Source organism: Heptranchias perlo, chromosome 7 (assembly GCF_035084215.1).
Source record: "Heptranchias perlo isolate sHepPer1 chromosome 7, sHepPer1.hap1, whole genome shotgun sequence".
Lineage (NCBI taxonomy): Eukaryota > Metazoa > Chordata > Chondrichthyes > Hexanchiformes > Hexanchidae > Heptranchias > Heptranchias perlo.
Window position 1 is genome coordinate 90,642,875 of NC_090331.1, and position 16,375 is coordinate 90,659,249.

The following is a 16,375-nucleotide window of genomic DNA, read 5'->3' on the forward strand; positions in this document are numbered from 1 at the left end:
ATATAATGAATCATACACTACCTCACATGTTAGATACACAACATATAATGAATCATTCACTACCTCATGCGTTAGATACACAACATATAATGAATCATACACTACCTCACATGTTAGATACACAACATATAATGAATCATACACTACCTCACATGTCAGATACACAACATATAATGAATCATACACAACCTCACATGTCAGATACACAACATATAATGAATCATACACTACCTCACATGTCAGATACACAATATATAATGAACCATACATGACCTCACATGTCAGATACACAACATATAATGAATCATACACTACCTCACATGTCAGATACACAACATATAATGAATCATACACTCCCTCACATGTCAGATACACAACATATAATGAACCATACACTACCTCACATGTCAGATACACAACATATAATGAATCATACACTACCTCACATGTCAGATACACAACATATAATGAATCATACACTACCTCACATGTTAGATACACAACATATAATGAATCATACACTACCTCACATGTCAGATACACAACATATAATGAATCATACACTACCTCACATGTTAGATACACAACATATAATGAATCATACACTACCTCACATGTCAGATACACAACATATAATGAATCATACACTACCTCACATGTCAGATACACAACATATAATGAATCATACACTACCTCACATGTCAGATACACAACATATAATGAATCATACACTACCTCACATGTCAGATACACGACATATAATGAATCATACACTACCTCATGTGTCAGATACACAACATATAATGAATCATACACTACCTCACGTGTCAGATACACAACATATAATGAATCATACACTACCTCACATGTCAGATACACAACATATAATGAACCATACACTACCTCACATGTCAGATACACAACATATAATGAATCATACACTACCTCACATGTCAGATACACAACATATAATGAATCATACACTACCTCACATGTCAGATACACAACATATAATGAATCATACACTACCTCACATGTTAGATACACAACATATAATGAATCATACACTACCTCACATGTCAGATACACAACATACAATGAATCATACACTACCTCACATGTCAGATACACAACATATAATGAATCATACACTACCTCACATGTCAGATACACAACATATAATGAATCATACACTACCTCACATGTCAGATACACGACATATAATGAATCATACACTACCTCATGTGTCAGGTACACAACATATAATGAATCATACACTACCTCACGTGTCAGATACACAACATATAATGAATCATACACTACCTCACATGTCAGATACACAACATATAATGAATCATACACTACCTCACATGTTAGATACACAACATATAATGAATCATACCCTACCTCACGTGTCAGATACACAACATATAATGAATCATACACTACCTCACATGTCAGATACACAACATATAATGAATCATACACTACCTCACATGTCAGATACACAACATATATTGAATCATACACTACCTCACATGTCAGATACACAACATATAATGAATCATACACTACCTCACGTGTCAGATACACAACATATACTGAATCATACACTACCTCACATGTCAGATACACAACATATAATGAATCATACACTACCTCACATGTCAGATACACAACATATAATGAATCATACACTACCTCACATGTTAGATACACAACATATAATGAATCATTCACTACCTCATGCGTTAGATACACAACATATAATGAATCATACACTACCTCACATGTTAGATACACAACATATAATGAATCATTCACTACCTCACATGTTAGATACACAACATATAATGAATCATTCACTACCTCACATGTTAGATACACAACATATAATGAATCATTCACTACCTCACATGTTAGATACACAACATATAATGAATCATTCACTACCTCATGCGTTAGATACACAACATATAATGAATCATACACTACCTCACATGTCAGATACACAACATATAATGAATCATACACTACCTCACATGTTAGATACACAACATATAATGAATCATTCACTACCTCACATGTTAGATACACAACATATAATGAATCATTCACTACCTCACATGTTAGATACACAACATATAATGAATCATTCACTACCTCACATGTTAGATACACAACATATAATGAATCATTCACTACCTCACATGTTAGATACACAACATATAATGAATCATTCACTACCTCACATGTTAGATACACAACATATAATGAATCATTCACTACCTCATGCGTTAGATACAAAACATATAATGAATCATACACTACCTCACATGTTAGATACACAACATATAATGAATCATACACTACCTCACATGTTAGATACACAACATATAATGAATCATTCACTACCTCATGCGTTAGATACACAACATATAATGAATCATACACTACCTCACGTGTTAGATACACAACATATAATGAATCATTCACTACCTCATGCGTTAGATACACAACATATAATGAATCATTCACTACCTCATGCGTTAGATACACAACATATAATGAATCATACACTAACTCACATGTCAGATACACAACATATAATGAATCATACACTACCTCACATGTTAGATACACAACATATAATGAATCATACACTACCTCACATGTTAGATACACAACATATAATGAATCATTCACTACCTCATGCGTTAGATACACAACATATAATGAATCATACACTAACTCACATGTCAGATACACAACATATAATGAATCATACACTACCTCACATGTCAGATACACAACATATAATGAATCATACACTACCTCACATGTCAGATACACAACATATAATGAATCATACACTACCTCACATGTTAGATACACAACATATAATGAATCATACACTACCTCACATGTCAGATACACAACATATAATGAATCATACACTACCTCACATGTTAGATACACAACATATAATGAATCATTCACTACCTCATGCGTTAGATACACAACATATAATGAATCATACACTACCTCACATGTTAGATACACAACATATAATGAATCATACACTACCTCACATGTCAGATACACAACATATAATGAATCATACACGACCTCACATGTCAGATACACAACATATAATGAATCATACACTACCTCACATGTCAGATACACAACATATAATGAACCATACATGACCTCACATGTCAGATACACAACATATAATGAATCATACACTACCTCACATGTCAGATACACAACATATAATGAATCATACACTACCTCACATGTCAGATACACAACATATAATGAACCATACACTACCTCACATGTCAGATACACAACATATAATGAATCATACACTACCTCACATGTCAGATACACAACATATAATGAATCATACACTACCTCACATGTTAGATACACAACATATAATGAATCATACACTACCTCACATGTCAGATACACAACATATAATGAATCATACACTACCTCACATGTCAGATACACAACATATAATGAATCATACACTACCTCACATGTCAGATACACGACATATAATGAATCATACACTACCTCACATGTCAGATACACAACATATAATGAATCATACACTACCTCATGTGTCAGATACACAACATATAATGAATCATACACTACCTCACGTGTCAGATACACAACATATAATGAATCATACACTACCTCACATGTCAGATACACAACATATAATGAATCATACACTACCTCACATGTTAGATACACAACATATAATGAATCATACACTACCTCACGTGTCAGATACACAACATATAATGAATCATACACTACCTCACATGTCAGATACACAACATATAATGAATCATACACTACCTCACATGTCAGATATACAACATATATTGAATCATACACTACCTCACATGTCAGATACACAACATATAATGAATCATACACTACCTCACGTGTCAGATACACAACATATACTGAATCATACACTACCTCACATGTCAGATACACAGCATATAATGAATCATACACTACCTCACATGTCAGATACACAACATATAATGAATCATACACTACCTCACATGTTAGATACACAACATATAATGAATCATTCACTACCTCATGCGTTAGATACACAACATATAATGAATCATACACTACCTCACATGTTAGATACACAACATATAATGAATCATACACTAGCTCACATGTCAGATACACAGCATATAATGAATCATTCACTACCTCACATGTTAGATACACAACATATAATAAATCATTCACTACCTCACATGTTAGATACACAACATATAATGAATCATTCACTACCTCATGCGTTAGATACACAACATATAATGAATCATACACTACCTCACATGTCAGATACACAACATATAATGAATCATACACTACCTCACATGTTAGATACACAACATATAATGAATCATTCACTACCTCACATGTTAGATACACAACATATAATGAATCATTCACTACCTCACATGTTAGATACACAACATATAATGAATCATTCACTACCTCACATGTTAGATACACAACATATAATGAATCATTCACTACCTCACATGTTAGATACACAACATATAATGAATCATTCACTACCTCACATGTTAGATACACAACATATAATGAATCATTCACTACCTCATGCGTTAGATACAAAACATATAATGAATCATTCACTACCTCACATGTTAGATACACAACATATAATGAATCATACACTACCTCACATGTTAGATACACAACATATAATGAATCATTCACTACCTCACATGTTAGATACACAACATATAATGAATCATTCACTACCTCACATGTTAGATACACAACATATAATGAATCATTCACTACCTCACATGTTAGATACACAACATATAATGAATCATTCACTACCTCATGCGTTAGATACAAAACATATAATGAATCATTCACTACCTCACATGTCAGATACACAACATATAATGAATCATTCACTACCTCACATGTTAGATACACAACATATAATGAATCATACACTACCTCACATGTTAGATACACAACATATAATGAATCATTCACTACCTCATGCGTTAGATACACAACATATAATGAATCATACACTACCTCACGTGTTAGATACACAACATATAATGAATCATTCACTACCTCATGCGTTAGATACACAACATATAATGAATCATTCACTACCTCATGCGTTAGATACACAACATATAATGAATCATACACTAACTCACATGTCAGATACACAACATATAATGAATCATACACTACCTCACATGTTAGATACACAACATATAATGAATCATACACTACCTCACATGTTAGATACACAACATATAATGAATCATTCACTACCTCATGCGTTAGATACACAACATATAATGAATCATACACTAACTCACATGTCAGATACACAACATATAATGAATCATACACTACCTCACATGTTAGATACACAACATATAATGAATCATTCACTACCTCACATGTTAGATACACAACATATAATGAATCATTCACTACCTCACATGTTAGATACACAACATATAATGAATCATTCACTACCTCACATGTTAGATACACAACATATAATGAATCATTCACTACCTCATGCGTTAGATACACAACATATAATGAATCATACACTACCTCACATGTTAGATACACAACATATAATGAATCATTCACTACCTCATGCGTTAGATACACAACATATAATGAATCATACACTACCTCACATGTTAGATACACAACATATAATGAATCATTCACTACCTCATGCGTTAGATACACAACATATAATGAATCATACACTACCTCACATGTTAGATACACAACATATAATGAATCATACACTACCTCATGCGTTAGATACACAACATATAATGAATCATTCACTACCTCACATGTTAGTTACACAACATATAATGAATCATTCACTACCTCATGCGTTAGATACACAACATATAATGAATCATTCACTACCTCATGCGTTAGATACACAACATATAATGAATCATTCACTACCTCACATGTCAGATACACAACATATAATGAATCATTCACTACCTCATGCGTTAGATACACAACATATAATGAATCATTATACTACAGAACCTATCCGCACCTATGTAGCTTACTTTTCCGATCCTTAGCCCAGGGGCACTAAAGCCTGTGGGCCTGCATGAGACAAGCCAACACTACACAAGCCAGGGATTGAATGTAGCACATCCCTGACCTGTATGGGTTCAGCTACTCACTGGATAAGCTCACTGAGCCAGCTTCCTGCCTTTGCCCTCGGGTGTTGGGACATACAGAAGTCTGAAGATAAAGGATAGAAAGTAAGTGAGGGACATGAAATTGATTTGACTCAAGGTCTTCAGATCTGGAGCTGCCCCTCCCTCTGTCAATGGTAGAATTTCTTTAGAAGTAGATAGATCATATCACTGTAATGGTGTGAGCGAAATGGGAATAGTTTAAATCTTCTCTGCCTGACTGCTGGAGGAAGTAGCTTGAGTTCCACTGTCTCTTCTGTGCTGCTACATTCTGATATAAAGTGATAAATCTGATAAACCTTTAACTCCTCTTCCCACAGGGTATTCCAGGTATACAAGGAGCCCCCGGACCCAATGTAAGTTGCCGTTCCTAACCCCTAGATCATCAGCCTGAGCTATAGATCATGTTATATATTCTGCTCAAGTTTCGGTAAAGGAGTTTGCATGTTTCTTCAGTACCATCACCTATGTCAATGTAGCCATTCGATTACTAAAAAAGAGCAGCCAACAGTACAACAAGCCTATCCCCCATCACCTGCAAATACCTGCAAGGGGACTGACTGCTTGTAGACCCATGGAATTGTGGGTCGATGAGTCTGCAATCAGATCGAGTGCCTCTTGACCTGTAAGTTAGCTGTAAGGAGATGGTCTCTTGTGACTGCACTCCTCTATGATTCGGGTCTCCGTATTGAGCAGCAGTGATCTAATGGCAGCCAGGCAAAGGTAAAACCCACGGGAATTTTGTTAGATCAGATGTAAAGAGGGAAAATAATGCCTACTAATCCCACCGAGAGAAAGGGACGAGTTTCACTGGGATGAATGTAAGAGAATGCAGGAACGAGTTCAAAGGGTGAGCAGGAGAGCAAAGAGACACCGAGAGAGAAAGCACGGCAGCAGAGGCTGAATGTAACAGTAAAATATTCTTTCAGTACCACATGTTAAGAGGGCAGTCAGAAAAGACTGAACAGGCTGGGGCTATTTTCTCTAGATAAGGCTGACTTGCTAGAGGTCTTTAAGATTATGAAAAGGTTCGATAGGTTAGACTTGAAGAAGATGTTTTTGAGGGAGACCAAAACTAGTGGCCATAAATATAAGATAGTCACCAATAAATCCAATACAGAATTCAGGAGAAACTATCACATGGAGTGGTTGAGGCGAATAGCATTGATGCATTTAAGGGGAAGCTGGATAAACACATGAAGGAGAGAGGAATAAAAGGTTATACTGATAGGGTTAGATGAAGAGGGGTAGGAGGAGGCTCATGTGGAGCATAAACACTGGCATGGACCTGTTGGGCCGAATGGCCTGTTTCTGTGCTGTTCATTCTATATAATAAAAGAGGTGAGAACCATAAAAGGTGCAAACAAGATTGACACTGAGGATGAGCACAGGATAGTTAATCGCCAGAACTTTCAACTTTGGTTGAGGGCGTATAATAGGTGAGGCCCATCATAGCACCCTGCGATTTTCCTTTCCGTTGGAGGGGGGTATAATGAGCAGCTGATCTGATATTACATACCCCCTGCCAAAGCTGAATGTTCCGCCCAAGTATTGACAAGGGAAGAAATGAGCAATGTGCCCTCCACAAACACAGGGAGCCAAGGTTAAATTAATGACCATGATATCAATGAGAGGGAAGTTATATACGGCCTAAGAGTGTTCGGAACAAACATATCCCCAGGGATAGATGGTATTTATCCCAGAGAGTTGAAAGGGACTAGGGAGGAGATTTGACAATCATTCTGAGGGAGTTACTGTTAGAAATTGGATAGCCATGTGGTGAAGAATAGAATAGTAGAGCCTGGTCTTTAGTTGTTTCCAAGCCTTTATTCACAGAGATTCCCCTTACACACACACCACACCCTAGATAAGCTCTCCAATACAAAGTATACAAGAGAGTCCCCAATTGTACCTACCACCTGAATACAATTAACACTAATCGATATAAATCATACAATTAACAATTACTGAGGAGGTACCAGTAGAATGGGAACAGGCTAATATGGTGCCCATATTCAAAAGGGGGATAAAACAGACAAGTAGAAATCCACTAGTCTCACCTCCATTCCATGTCAAATAATGGAACTAATTATCAGGAGTAAACTTGAGTATCTGCACAACAATCAAATAAACAGTCGGCAACTTGGATTCAGAATCGGAAGATCTCGTCTGATCAACCTCCTCGACTTTGAGATAGGGACGTCCCAAATGGGCTGCGGAAATCCCCCTGACAGAATGTACCAAGACATCCAAAAGGCATTTGACAAAGTCTCTCGTGAAAGATTATTAGTCAACCCCAAAGCCCTGGGGATTCAGGGTAAACCCTGGGAAAGGATAGAAAACAAGGGGCTGGATTTTGAGTACCCTCGCCTGGTGCAGTAACACAACAAGATGGGTTCGGTAGCCTTACTGCCGCCGTTAATACCGCCGACGCGGCTGGCGCCATTTTAAAAGGGGCCTACCACCTGGTGTCCAAACCGCCCACCCGACTCAGGCGCTAGGCCCCTTTTAATATGGAAACCAGGGTCCTATGACTCATTTAAGACCCCGATTGCCATTTTAGGTCGGAACTGGTCAGAGCCTGCTCAGTGCAGGGTTCGATCAGTCCCACAGGCGATGGAAGAGGAGACGCCCAGCAATGATAAGTCTTGAATTATCTTGGTGGGCCTCAAAGAACAGGAACGTTCCTCTGGGGCCCCACCAAAATAATGTGGGCCGCTACCGCCTCAGGACCCCCACCCTCCGCCATCACGAGGAGTCTCACGCCTGTGAGGAAAGAGGGGGCAGCCACTCTAAATCGAGCCAACAAGTCTGCAGAAGGTGCGGGCTGACACAAGAGCTGACATTCCAGTTGTGAAAACTGCGTACGACAGCCAGAACAGTGATGTTTGATGGAGAGTGGAACGTCATGTTTAGGATTTTGAAGCTATAATTTGAATGTGACAGTCCTGACCCACATGGAACGGACGCCTGTGATCTCGAGCTGTCCGAATAACTTTACCAGATACCCAAAAGTGCAAAGTTTGATTTTTTTTTTAAATGAAAAGCTAACAAAAATCTGCCTCTTTTTATTTTCTTACCACACATGAGTTGTCCATTACCTCCCCTTTAAAATATAAAGATGACAGATTCCGACAGGAATTCAGAAACTCTTCTCTGTGCATGAAACCAGAGATGGAAGTGGCTCTTTCATGTCTCACGTTTCTCTCTCTCTCTCTCTCTCTTCCTCTCTCTTAGGGAACAAAAGGATTCACAGGTCCAAAAGGTGATGATGGTGAACCTGGAGACCCTGGTGCTGATGTGAGTGACAACTTGTGACGAGAAGCAGCCGTATGTGCATTTACCGATTTTTGGGATGTTTCCCTACTTGGTTTTGGAGGGAAAGATTTTGAATGGAACTCTGTTCCCAATATCATTTAGCCTATTGAAGTGAACTAACATTGCTTTCCGTCATGGGGCCTCATCTCCATCAGGTGTGGTCTAGAAATTCGGGATGCCCATTTTTGGGCCTCTTTTGGGCTTCCTGCCTGCCATTTTGGGGCCGTAGGGATGCTGTTTAGCACCTATTGCACACCTATTAAAAACGGGCACTGTGCAACCCAATTTCTAGGTGTGAGAGTGTGTGTGTGAGAGTGTGTGTTTGTGTAGGAGACAGGATTGTCCTGGAGTCTCCAGGAATTAATCTCCCGGACACTGCTGCAAGCAACCCAGGTAGAAAAATCATTGGGGCAGTTTAAAAAAAAAAGTCTGTGATTTATTCATTTTCTTTTTAACACTTCTGTTTATTAGTTCTAAGAATATCAGAGATGGGAGACGGTTGGAGATGGGTGGTCATGTGACGAAACCTCCAGGAATATGTCTAATTAGAGTTGGCAACCCTTCAAGGAGAGGGGCTAATTAAATATCTAGCATCATTGCATCTTTTCCTAGTTTTAATGGGATTTATATAAACGTGCCACATGTTTTGAAACAAGCCCCCCCACCAACCCCCTGCAAAAGATTTGCCAAACACATGGATGACAACCCTTTAATTGTATCATGTTTTTATCAGTCATGTTAAAGGGGTGGTATTCCTCCAATCAAAGTGTTGCATTTTTTGAGCCCCCGTAAGTGGATTTGGTAACTGCTCATTCTGCCACAAGCCAATAAAGAGCAGAAGGCCTCAGGTTCGATCTCTGGCCATTGGAGCAGGAGTAGGCCATTCAGCCCCTCGAGCCTGCTCCGCCACTTAATTAGATCATGGCTGATCTCTACCTAAACTCCATTTCCCCGCCTTGATCCCATATTCTTTACTGACCTGTACTGGGTGAGATAACCTCAAGTGGGAACAGTAGTGGAAGCAGTGCAATTGCACTCAGTTCCCCGAGTGTGGGGAAATCAGCCAGAGTCCCTCCCGCTGATAGAAGGTGAGGACTGTGCTTGGGGGGGGGTGATGCCGCCCCAGTCGAATAGCCCGCGGACACTCACCAGGCTCACCCGTGCGGAATGGCTCATGAGAGGGTGGCCTTCCTCCTGGTGGAATCGAACTCTAACAAGAGCTGGGGGGGGGGGAAGAAAAAAGACTGCATCTTATTTAGAGTCTGACCGAAACCTTAAGTATTTTCCCAGCTGAAGTGAGGAGATATTTTGGAATGCACAGCCTAGTAATTCAAGAGCCAAAATTGTTGCATCAAGATCTGGTGAACACATTAAAGCCCCTGATATTCGTGACTCCATCCTACTTCCAGGCTTTTTTAGAACGCGTGTCAGGTCGTGACCAACTCCCCAAACAACGCCGATCCACATGGCGTCCTGGATTTTAAAAAATAACATCCCGAGGCGTTGCACAGGAAACGTACGGAAAACGTGTGGGCGGGCCAGGGAAGGAGGGACGAGGCAGGGTGACCGGGATTCTCTTTTGTTCTCTCCTCCTCTCCTGAAGGTCGTGTACATTTCCACGTTTCACCGACAGCCTTCTGCTACCTCACCCCAACTGATCTACCCACACGGGTGGGCCTACGCTGGTGAGTGTCGCCAGCCTATCCAACTGTGGAGTGGATTGCAGCCCCACTCGGCTCCCCTGACATCCCAGCAGGGGTCTCTGGATAACGACAGGGACCCTGGCTGATTTTTTTTTTCCCCCTTGCTCAGGCAACAGTTGGGGTTTTCAAATCCCTCCATGGCCCTCGCCCCTCTCCCTATCTCTCTAACCTCCTCCAGCCCTACAACCCTCCGAGATCTCTGCGTTCCCCCAACTCTGGCCTCTTGAGCATCCCCCACTCCCTTTCGCCCCACCACTAACGGCCGCACCTTCAGCGGTCCAGGCCCTAAGCTCTGGAATTCCCTCCCTAAACCTCTCCGCCTCTCCACCCCTCTCTCTCCTCCTTTAAAGACTCCTTAAAACTTACCTCTTTGACCAAACTTTTGGTCACCCGTCCTAATACTTCCTTCTTCATCTCAATGTCCATTGTTGTCTGATAACGCTCCTGTGAAGCACCTTGGGACGTTTTAACTACGTTAAGGGCACTGTATAAATGCAAGTTGTTGTTGGCTGAATTCAGCTAACTCAACTCACGCCACGAATTGAAACTGGGACCTTCTGGCCTGTGAGGCTCAGTAGCTTACTGGCCGTTGCGTCTATCCATTAGGGGAGCAGCTGTGAGCGATATAATGTCAAATGGGCCCAGAAACTCGTTCCTGGTATTTTTAAAGCTGCCATATAGCCCCAAGCTTATGAAGCAGCTGAGCTGAGCCGGCTTCTCTGCCTCGGCTCCAGGAAATCAGCTTCCCAAACGCACTCTCTCTTCCTAATGATTCAGCTTGATTCTTGGCAACGCTAGGTTTTTTCTCCAGACTGTTTCATGATTCAAATGATTCTCCTGGGCCTAAGCTTGATCAGGGAGCTGGATCAACTTGGCATGAACTTTTTTTTCTTTTCCATAATCAGATAGTCAGATAGTCAGAAGCGGACCTCCCCCTCCCCTTCCCCCTCCCCTCTGTCCCCGTGATAAATGCAGCACCTGGAGAGTAGCCATGCAGACCAGGAGACCTCAGCCGGTGCAGCAATAGGGACCACAATATCATTTTGGCAAGAGAGGAGAGGGGAGATGTTCAGACAGGGCTCCTGATTGCCGGGCAGTGACCCCTGTACCAGATGGCATGTTTTGCATGGATCGTGGATAACAGGAAATGGGCTTGGCACTGGTCCCCCCCCCTCTCCCCTGCAAGGACGAATAACATGCCAGCAGTCACTGCCTAAGCTCACACATGAAGAATGACCACTTGGCTGAGGTTCTGGAGGGTTGACTGCACCTGCGGAGCCAGACAATGTCAACACTCGGTGCCTTTAAGAGAGGAGTGGAGGAAATAAAGACTTGCATTTACACAGTGCCTTTCACCACCTCAGGACGTCCCAAAGTGCTTCACAGCCAATTAAGTACTTTTTGAAGTGTAGTCACTGTTGTAATGTAGGAAAACTGGGCAGCCAATTTGCACACAGCAAGGTCCCACAAACAGCAAATGTGATAATGACCAGATAATATTTTTAAATTCATTCATGGGATGTGGGCGTCGCTGGCGAGGCCGGCATTTATTGCCCATCCCTAATTGCCCTTGAGAAGGTGGTGGTGAGCTGCCTTCTTGAACCGCTGCAGTCCGTGTGGTGACGGTTCTCCCACAGTGCTGTTAGGAAGGGAGTTCCAGGATTTTGACCCAGTGACTATGAAGGAACGGCGATATATTTCCAAGTCGGGATGGTGTGTGACTTGGAGGGGAACGTGCAGGTGGTGTTGTTCCCACGTGCCTGCTGCCCTTGTCCTTCTAGGTGGTAGAGGTCGCGGGTTTGGGAGGTGCTGTCGAAGAAGCCTTGGTGAGTTGCTGCAGTGCATCCTGTGGATGGTACACACTGCAGCCACAGTGCGTCGATGGTGGAGGGAGTGAATGTTTAAGGTGGTGGATAGGATGCCAATCAAGCGGGCTGCTTTGTCCTGGATGTTGTTGGAGCTGCACTCATCCAGGCAAGTGGAGAGTATTCCATCACACTCCTGACTTGTGCCTTGTTGATGGTGGAAAAGCTTTGGGTAGTCAGGAGGTGAGTCACTCGCCACAGAATACCCAGCCTCTGACCCGCTCTTGCAGCCACAGTATTTATATGGCTGGTCCAGTTAAATTTCTGGTCAATGGTGACCCCCAGGATGTTGATGGTGGGGGATTTGGCAATGGTAATGCCGTTGAATGTTAAGAGGATGTGGTTAGACTCTTGTCTTGTTAGAGGTGGTCATTGCCTGGCACTTGTCTGCCGTGAATGTTACTTGCCACTTATCAGCCCAAGCCTGGGTGTTGTCTGTTTTTAATCTGTTCTAGTCTGTAATTTGTTTTTAGTGATGTTGGTTGAGGGATAAATGTTGACTAGGACACTGGGGAGAACGTTCCTGCTCTTCTCCAAAATAGTGCTGTGGGATCTTTTGCATCCAAGTGAGGGGGCTCGTAGCGGTTCCCACGAGATCAATCTTTAATTCCTGGAGACTCCAGCACAATCCACGAGGGTTTGCAACCGTGGCCTTGCCGAGCCTGTGATAAGCTGCTCTCCACACTAATCCTCGCTGTTCTAAATGTAAACAGTGTGCACCAGATGTGCGCTGTTGTCCACAGCAAGCTGACCATTTAAACAGCTGTTTGTGCTCAGTCCCCCTGAATGATGGCTAATTTGAAACCCTTCTTTGGCAAAGCTTAACCATCAAAAGTCCCAGATGGTTGGGCCTGGTCAAATTACAGGAACTCAATTCATCAACAAGATCTCCGTTTTACTTCTCGTATTTAAATATTTTGTTGTTTTTTTTTGTAATGAGGGGTAAGGTGATCGCTGTTCCCCTTTCCAGGTTCCATATTAAGTGTAGACGAGTGACCTGACCTGCTCCCAGGAATGTGACCCACAGTGCTCAGTACTAGGCCCGCATCCTTTGGTTCAGGCCGTAACCATTGCAGAGGCCAGGGTGGGGTGAGAATTTAAGGCTTTGCCCCTGCTGGAAACTGGTCTCCTCACATGTCCGTAGCGCAGCACCTTTTTAAAAGAAAATGCGGTTTCCTCACTCAACAGCAACAACTTGCATTTATATAGCACCTTCAAGGAAGTAAAACATCCCAAGGTGCTTCACAAGAGCGATTATCAAACAAAATTTGACACGAGCCGCAAAAGGAGACATTAGGACAGGTGACCAAAAGCTTGGTCAAAGAGGTGGGTTTTAAGGAGCGTTTTAAAGGAGGAGAGAGAGAGGTGGAGAGGTTTAGAAAGGCAATTCCAGAGCTTAGGCACTAGACAGCTGAAGGCACAGCCACCAGTGGAGGGGTGAAGGAAGTCAGGGATGCGCAAGAGGCCAGAATTGGAGGAGCACAAAGATCTCAGAGGATTGTAGGAATGGAGGAAGTCTCAGAGTTAGGGAGGGGCGAGGCATTTGAAGACAAGGATGAGAGTTTCAAAATCGAGGCATTGCTGGACCGGGAGCCGATGTAGGTCAGCGAGCACAAGGGCGATGGGTGAACGGGACTTGGTGCGAGTTAGGATACGGGCAGTTGGATGAACTCAAGTTCATGGAGGGTGGAAGATGGGAGGCTGGCCAGAAGAGAATTGGAATAGTCGAGTCTGGAGGTAATGAAAGCATGGATGAGGAATTCATTAGCAGATGAGCTGAGGCAGGGGTGGAGACGGGCAATATTACGGAGGTGGAAGTAGGCGGTCTTGGTGATAGAGAGGATATGGGATTGGAAGCTAAGTTCAGGGTAAAATAGGACACCGAGGTTGCGAACTGTCTGATTCAGCCTCAGGCAGTGGCCAAGAAGGGAGACGGAATCAGTGTCTAGGGAACGGAGTTTGTGGCGGGGACTGAAGATAATGGCTTCGGTCTTCCCAATATTTAATTGGAGGCAATTTCTGCTCATTCAATACTGGATATTGGACAAGGAGCATGATAAATTCGAGACAGTGGAGGGGTCGAGAGAGGTGGCGGTGAGGTAGAGCTGGGTGTCGTCAGTGTAGAACCTGACGTTGTGTTTTCGGATGATGTTGCCGAGGGGCAGCATGTAGATGAGGGGGCCAGAGATAGATCCTTGGGGGACTCCAGAGATAACGGTGCGGGAGCAGAAAGAGAAGCCATTGCAGGCGATTCTCTGGCTACGACTAGATAGATAGGAATGGAGCCAGTCGAGTGCAGCCCTAGCCAGATGATGGAGGAGAGACATCGGAGGAGGATGATGTGGTCAACTGTGTCAAAGGCTGCAGACAGGTCGAGAAGGATGAGGAGGAATAGTTTACCATAGTCACAATCATATAGGATGTCATTTGTGTCTTTGATTAGGGCCGATTCAGTGCTGTGGCAGGGGCTGAAACCTGATTGAGAGGTTCAAACAGGAGCGCGGGAGAGCTGGACACGGATTTGTGAGGCGACAATATGTTCAAGGACTTTGGGGCGGTAGTTTGCAAGGACAGAGGGGTCAAGGGTGGTTTTTTTTGAGGAAGGGGGTGATGACAGCAGATTTGAAAGGGAAGGGGACAGTACCTGAGGAGAGGGAACCATTGACAATATCAGCTAGCTCCTCGGTTACTGGTAGGGTTGTTAACTCTGGTTGGGCATATCCCTCGTGGCTACATCACATGAACTCCCATTTCCAATTGCCCCGCCCCCATGCTCCCGCCATTGGTCACCCGACACATCCATCCTCATAGAGCACCGCCTTCCCAGCCAGTAAGAAAGCGAATAGACTCTTCATTAACAGACTGATTCCTGGGATGGCAGGACTGTCGTATGAGGAGAGATTGGGTCGACTCGGCCTGTATTCACTCAAGTTTAGAAGAATGAGAGGGGATCTCATTGAAACGTATAAAATTCTGACAGGGCTGGACAGACTGGATGCAGGGAGGATGTTTCCCCTGGCTGGGGGGTCCAGAATGAGGGGTCACAGTCTCAGGATACGGGGAAGGACATTTAGGACAGAGATGAGGAGAAATTTCTTCATTCAGAGGGTTGTGAACCTGTGGAATTCTCTACCACAGAAGGCTGTGGAGGCCAAGTCACTGAATATATTTA

General features: G+C 42.4%; 1 protein-coding gene across 1 annotated transcript in view; it reads left to right on the forward strand.

Annotated features, from left to right (window-relative positions):
• The window catches only part of col6a1 (collagen, type VI, alpha 1), a 104,972-nt gene that overhangs the window by 58,871 nt on the left and 29,726 nt on the right, over positions 1 to 16,375 (forward strand). The window contains exons 24-25 of the mRNA XM_067988104.1: positions 6,638 to 6,673; positions 9,555 to 9,617. Coding sequence (XP_067844205.1) covers positions 6,638 to 6,673; positions 9,555 to 9,617 — 99 coding nt within the window. The remainder of the gene's footprint in view (positions 1 to 6,637; positions 6,674 to 9,554; positions 9,618 to 16,375) is intronic.